The sequence below is a fragment of the Montipora foliosa genome, chromosome 1 (genome assembly GCF_036669935.1).
Source record: "Montipora foliosa isolate CH-2021 chromosome 1, ASM3666993v2, whole genome shotgun sequence".
NCBI lineage: Eukaryota > Metazoa > Cnidaria > Anthozoa > Scleractinia > Acroporidae > Montipora > Montipora foliosa.
In genome coordinates, this window is record NC_090869.1 from 27,030,648 (window position 1) to 27,038,147 (window position 7,500).

At 36.4% G+C, this 7,500-nt stretch overlaps 1 protein-coding gene across 1 annotated transcript in view; it reads left to right on the forward strand.

The window, feature by feature from the left end:
* LOC137995530 (dysbindin-like) overlaps positions 1-7,500 on the forward strand; it is a 13,384-nt gene that overhangs the window by 4,194 nt on the left and 1,690 nt on the right. The window contains exons 5-12 of the mRNA XM_068841066.1: positions 1,747-1,807; positions 2,723-2,855; positions 3,188-3,320; positions 3,752-3,774; positions 4,318-4,458; positions 4,990-5,102; positions 6,618-6,753; positions 7,023-7,500. The exon at positions 7,023-7,500 is cut by the window's right edge and continues 1,690 nt beyond it. Of these exons, the coding sequence (XP_068697167.1) occupies positions 1,747-1,807; positions 2,723-2,855; positions 3,188-3,320; positions 3,752-3,774; positions 4,318-4,458; positions 4,990-5,102; positions 6,618-6,737 (724 nt within the window). The 3' untranslated portion in view covers positions 6,738-6,753; positions 7,023-7,500. The remainder of the gene's footprint in view (positions 1-1,746; positions 1,808-2,722; positions 2,856-3,187; positions 3,321-3,751; positions 3,775-4,317; positions 4,459-4,989; positions 5,103-6,617; positions 6,754-7,022) is intronic.

The following is a 7,500-nucleotide window of genomic DNA, read 5'->3' on the forward strand; positions in this document are numbered from 1 at the left end:
ATGTTGTGTAATACCTAGTGGTCAGACAGACGCATGCCCATCACAAAAACATTTCTTACCTTTTCGCATACTTCTAATTAGCTTCGAAATTGATCCAAACTTCCACAAAGACGTTTTTCTTTTGCTTTATACCAAGAGAAATTTCGCTTTCTGGCATAAAAAGTTTCAGTTTAGCAACGCTAAGTGCTGACCGGAACTATCGTGACTGCCTAGCGTTACAACCGGATGTCACATTTAGTATTCAGATGATTGACAAGTGAAATAGGAGACAGAGAAGTATTGTGAAATAGGAAGGTTTTTGAGGAGACACAACGCAAACAACACGAGGATCGTGAGACCAGTTATTTGGTACCTTTTGTTTCATTTTCGTTATTAAACCCGGGAATTGTCTGTACATCGTGAGTGCTTTTGTGTGCCGTACAACTTCGGGACAGTGCAATCATTTACCATATAAGGTCAAACTATTAAAGGTATATGAGTTGACAACCGGGATTAAACCAGTCAGAGCACGAGAATTGCATTATCCGAGGTTGAGAATTTAATAAATAATAATAACATGAGTTAACATGACAAGTTAGTGCACATAACAACAGACAAAATGTAGTGGAACAGGCATTGGTACTCATTCATGTGCCGTAGTTTTCATTGACATTATCTTTGTACACAAAATTTTAACAGTGTGTGCTTTCCATTCAATACTCACTCCACCTTCCCTTCTCGGAGAGGTCTCTTTTTTTGTGTGTGTTTGCTGGACTGACAAGTACAGGAAAAGATACCTCTGCCCTGCATGGGTTGAAATTCACTGTATTGAACATGTGTGGCGGTTACTTAGCGACTAAATCCTCACGTGATACTTCATGTTGTGTGGGTTCACTTAACAATAGTGGAATAACTGTAAAGGAATGTGTGGGACACAGCAGGCTCAAGTCACAGTCAGCAATCATAGGGCATGGGGTTTGAAGAATGCTGTTCAAGGTTGTGGACAGTGGTTGGATCAAAGTGAGTTTGACCCATGGCATAGGTCTCTTTTCCAGGGAACTCAAAGGAAAAGAGACCTCTGCTGGCAGGGAACACTCCACCAGGCATTCGCAAAAGTTTTGTGCCCATAAATAAAATTTGTGTGAGCATGAGACAAGGGAAGCAACAACCTAGTAGACTTAACAAAAGTGGTTTGGAACTCTTTAGTTCAACTAGGCAAAGTGGGTCGCCTTCCACAGTGGTCTGTAAAATCATTTTGATTGAACCAAACCATTCATAATAGAAGGTTCTATTTTGACTTCAAACCAGAATTTCCTCAAAAATTTGGATGAATTGAAACCACCTAGGTGCCACCAGATGGAGAAAACAGTGTTTAGTAGAGAAATACATTTTGGAATAAAATCTTAACAAAATTCACGCACATTAATGGTAATAGATTTTAAAATCTGTTATTTTTAAAGAACTAACCTTCAGTAATGTTGGTGGGAGAGAAGACAGGGTGTAAGTTAAATCCTTAGCTGACAAAGGTTCGTTTTACAGAACTCACCCTCTCAAGACCTCCCTCTATCTCGCGTAGATGTTGTGGTTCAATTTTTTCTTACCGGTATTTCATATTTTTGTTAAAGCAGTTCAATTTTGATTTCCCTGTGTTTCAGATTATGATAAGGAATACCAGACAAAAAAAAAATCAAAATTGAACTGGTTTGGTCTTAAACCAAGAAAAGAATTGAACAGCAACAGAAGACAAGATAACTGTTAACTCCTTAGGTATCGAAAAGAGTGGGCTCAGCTGCATGAAACATCAAGGGAATGTGCAAAAAGGGCTGAGGTATGTACTCATTGTTGCTGTCATTCATAAAAGTTTCATTGTGACCAAATCTAACAATAAAGGCCATTGGAGCAGTAAGTGTAGCTCAAATGACATCTTTGACAGATGAGTCTTTATTACTTGAGTTACCTAGTATTAAGACCCGTCCCACCCTTGGCGATCGTGCATTCCAGTCAGCTGCACCTTATCTCTGGAATGCAATACCTTCGGCAGTCCGCAACATAAAGACATTGGACACTTTCAAGACTGCTGTAACAAACTCATTTTTTTAAATTTAGCTTTCAAATAGATTTTATTCATGTCTTATCTTTTATATACATGTATATATGATTAACTAGTTCTAGCTAGGCTATTGTTGGCTTTGATTGTGTATAGGTTCGTAGTTTTTAATAGTTTCACGTTTTAGTTACTTTTAACATAATTTTATTTTAACAATATTGTGCAGCGCAACTGAATATATTTATATAGAGGTCTGCGCTATATAAATGTAAATAATAATTATTATTATTATTATTATTGACAGCCAGAGGTCGCAAGTACGATTCTCAGCTACTTCAACGTCTGTTTCAACTTTCCTCTGATTTGTGTAGCTGTGGCTTTAAATACAACTGTACCTACATTTGTATAAATGGAGCACTGACAGAGGGAGACGTTAAATGGCTGGGAGAGGGTAAAGAGGGAGAGAAAGCTGGAAACTGAAATCAACAAATTACATGTGTACATGTAAGAGATTTTAATCGTCAGTGGGGGCTGTCCAGGGTATTTCATTGTCAATGGTTTAATCGCTTCCTGGGAGTTTAGAGAAAAAGAAAAACTGACTACTAATTTGAACTATCATATGCCTAGATAAAGCTTCCTTTGTCGTGCAGTTCTGAAACAGTAATGCAGAATAATTAATATTTTTTCTTTTTTCAGAATGCAGACCAAATTATATCTGAGCTTTCCAAGAAATGTTCCAATCTTCATACAACCATATCCACATTTCACAATGAGCTGGCTCAACTGCCGGATGTCATACAGAGCATTGAGACAGTCAAGGCTGATATAGGTTAGTGAATCTCAGAAATCCAGGGTAAGGGCCAGGTTTGTGGCCCTCTATTTTTGGACCAAAGCCGTAAGCATTCAATTTGGGATACTGTTCGAGGCAAGTCCTATTAGGCAAGGGTTTGAAAAGATTAGAAATTAATATATTCATTTGATACACATACCTCTATATTTGTCTACTTGGGAAATTTTGTTGCAAGGAATTCTTTGAACAGCCACCATTTTTCTGGTAAAATTAATGTACTGGTCCACACTAGAAAAACACAGCTTTATTTTGAACAGAACATCATCTATAGGTAATCCAACTATTGTGTTTGTTGAAATTATTTTACAAAGAGGCTATTGGGGGACAGATGGAAGTACTGGATAACTGCATGGTGGACTTGGAAGAAGTTTGTGAACTTTTGGACTTAGAACGCAGAAAGGCTGCTCAAGAGCGCAAACTGGCAATGTTAAAACACAATCGAGAGTAAGTTTGAAATTTTTTTTCCACAAACTGGTCATATTAACAGTGCTCAAACTTAAAAAAAAAAATCCCGGTTGTCCCTGTTTCAAAAACCGAGCAACTAAACCCTTAAATTTGATTGCCCTGATAAATGCTTGGTTGCCCATTAGGAAGCCCCCTATGATGTACTCTGTGTTAAAATGCAATCACATGGTGTTGGAGCTGGGTATCCCATATCCCTAACCATACGTCTGTGGCTGTTTGGGTCTTACTAGGACAGAACTGATTAATTAATTGATTGCCGGAAGCACACAACCATGCTTTTCATTTACCAAAAACTGGTCACCCAGTGAACTTTCTGGTCATCTGGGACGACCGGACAACTGCTAATTTCGAGCACTGTATTTATCTCTATACTTAAAAAATTTTGATCTAATTTGTTTTCTTCTTTTCAGAGATGACTTTGAGCTTTTGAAAGGTAAGAAACTGGAACCTGTACCGACAAGGCCACAAGGCCTACAGTCAAGCTTTTGATCACAAGTTTTGTTCCTCAGGCTGCAATGCCCAGACAAAGCAATTCCTCATTGGGTTGTCTGTTTTCCCTTCCCATTCTTAAGAATTAATTTCCTAATGATTCCTATTTCTCTTCTTATCAATATTATTTATTACTATTGGTTTTATTTGTTGAAGTCATGTGATAGGATACTAGAGAATGAATATTATTATTGACTTTTTTCGATAAGTCTGATTCAAATCCTGGACCTTTGGATTCTGAGGCAATTTGGATGACCTGACTAGATAAGAACTTTAATTGAGCCATGCCACTGGGTATGTGACTTAGAAATGTGAGGGCATGCAATATTTTGTTGTATTAAATCATCTTTAATTTCATTTCCCATTTCTGCTGTATGAGTGACACCCACACTCGGAGATTTTTTTTAACAAAGGCTGTTGTCAGTTTGTTTTGTCACCAAAGAAATTATAGTAAATTTATTGTTATGAAATAATGTTAATCTCACAGAGGAACTTGAATCAGAAAAGGAGAAGAAAGAAGTGAAACTGCAGCAACTTGAGAGGCAAGCATCCATTGAGAAGCAACAGGTGTATGAAGATGCATTCCTGGAGCAAATGAACTACTATATACAGCATGGCAAGACTGAAGGTAAATCTTCAGGGCCCGGTTGTTTGAAAGTAGATTAACTTACAATGTAATCTAGGATTAGCGTAAACTTTTGTTTCTAGTCAACTTTTTGATGAAAGTTTCTTTTGCTTATTGTTGTTTTTCAAGATTGACTTCTTCTCATGTAGCATTTTGCGGAATATCAGATGAGTGTTTAACAGCCTTTGGGAGTAAAGAAATAAACTCGTTGGTTAATTTTAATCTGGGATTAGCATTATTAAATTAGCTTTTGAACAACTGGGCCCAGAGTGAAAAGGGGCTACCTGTTTTTTGGACGTGAGCAAGAAATTATCTAATTTCAAAACCAAGACAGCCTTACTTAAATTGTAGTCATCAGTGGTGTTGTACAGCAGCGGTACATGGAGTTTAACTTTGTAAGGTGCATTGAGGCTACAAGAAGGTGCTCAGGGAATGCAAGACCTGATGAATTCTAATGATAAAACAATAATAATTCCATGAAATATATGGCATGGAGAGTCAGACATTTTCTGTGGATTTTTTACTATCATATAGAACCAATCACATTGTTGCATGGTAGAAGTACTGGATCTCTGGATGATATAACGTTTGAAGATGATACTGAACTTCATAGAGAGCTGGATAATTTCTTTGGTTCAGGAGCTGAGGTTAGGTAGTTATGAGACAGTTACATGAAAAAGCAACTTAATAAGGAGGCTTGAAAGAGTTTTCATGCATAAGCCACATGCACAATACCTAAACTACTTGTGCCAGCTCATTTATGAATGTTAAGACACATTTTAAGTTAAGTTAACGTGTAAAAAATAAAAACCAATTTACCGTCTGGAAGCAGAAACGAGTGCAGTTGCAAAATCAGCAAAAATAGGAGTGCACAAGATCAGCATTAATGCATGCGCAAAGTTTGTCACCAACTCAATCGAGTTTGCGCATGCATTGAACTATAGGCCAAGGGAGGCCGGCTTAAATGACTATTGAATCATTGGTGCAAAGTGTTTGAAGTTTTCATGACTAGGAGATGTATGTTTCAGTTCCATCTATTTAAAGATTACAGACACATTTCAAAACGCTGATTTTTCTTTGAAACTGGCCAACAGATTTTGTTTAATTTTAAATACATGTATATTAGAAATTATTATAACATCATTAGGTAATGCTATATGAGAAAATTTCACCGTTCCATTATTTCAAGAAAGACAAGACTATGTTGATTTAAGGCTCTGACAAATACCTTATATTGTTGCCATGGTAATGGTATTTTGGAAGAAGAATCTATGATGGGCATTTACACTGTAATACTCTGGCCAAATGTCGTGTTGATATGATGACTTTAACTATAATTTATCAAAGAACAGAGTACCGGTATGTTTATTTACGTGAAAAAAGAGAAATTAGGTGTTGCCTTTGGATTACATTGATCGACCACAACTGATTTGTGGCACTTCGTTTGGAGTATGTTTCCTAATGATCAAAAGTTGTCCCTTTAGTGCTCAGAAAACACATTTTTTCTTGTGATTCTGATATCACTGTGGGGGATCCCTTCAACAATCCTACGGCTCACACAATGGGCCCTTTGCAGGAGCTTTTCATGAACTTGGAAACCTTTCTAGACTAATGCAATATATCAGTGAAAGCTTCCTACACACTTACCCTCAAGAAGCTTTCAGCTTACTGTATGTTTCTTTGCAGTTATTGCAAAGAGGAAAGTATACGTTTTTCCCACATTATTATGTCCCTCTTTTGGCATTTTTTGTAATGTTGCAAGGCAAATGTACATGGGTTTGTGGCTTAATAGCATAGTGTTGATGTATGAACAAGGTAGTAAGTCCTGCAAAGGGCTTACGACACTTATTTAAAGGTATAGTTTTAATGGCATTTTTTAATTATTGACACATCATTACAATCCTAGCTGAAAAAAATACAAAAATAGTTAACTACAATTTTGTCAGTTTGCTTTTGGTCTGCATGTCATCCTCAAGAACATTGAAGCTATGCCTTGGAATGTACTTAAGGATGCATAAGTTTCTTATGATATGAACAATACTGGTACTGTTCATACATGCAAGCATGAGATAATGTACATGTATAAAAGTTGATTCCTGTCCCTTGTTAATACAAAATGTCACCCCACATTTACTCACAACATATTTCATTCTTGTCTTCAGCCCAATGAAGCACTTTTAGGTGTGGATAAAGAGCAACAAAGTGTTTTCTCATCTGAGGACGAAACAACAGCATCTAGTCATGATCTATCCTTTGAAAAACAGAAAACTATCGGTACCTAGAGATATAATGCTGCAGGTAATAATAAAATTTTATTTACTTCGACATTGTCTTGCACTGAGTGCAACAGTTAACATATATGATTGGGTAATTTGAATGTTTGGTTCCATCTTAAACTTACAACAACATGGATTAATGTGTTTGAAATTATGTAATGCATGAAATTACCCAAGGCTCCAAAAATAAAATTGTCACCACCCCCAAGAGTTTAAAGAAGATGTACAAATACCTGATAGTTATGGTACTGTTTGAGGAAAAAAAACACTTCACTTACTTTTTTCTTTCAGAAACCTGGATGACTACCTAAATTTCATATATGGATAATAATAGCAGATAATAATTTTAGGATCTAGAAGAATAATATAAAGTCGAATTAAAAGTGACTGATACCTTGAACTGGAAAAGAGTTCAAGGTTTGATATTAAAGACTTTGAATAATATTATTGTAAGCAGCTATGTAAAAGGGAGAATTTCTATTTTAGCTGAGTTACCATTAGACAGAGAATGCCAATAGCTTGACTGAAATGAAGGAGTGGTTAGCTGATCTCAGTATGGTAAAAAAAGTATGTTGTATATGTGCGATTTTTTTTTTTTACCAATTACTACGAAAACCACCAATTTATTTTGTGGAATGGGCCTGAATTACCGAGTGACTGCCCCGCCCACTTTCGTTAAACATTTTGATGAAATTCCTTTCCCACAGGCTTTAAGGAAACCTCCACTAAAACAGCAAAATAACTTTAAACCACGGAACATAATGTTTAC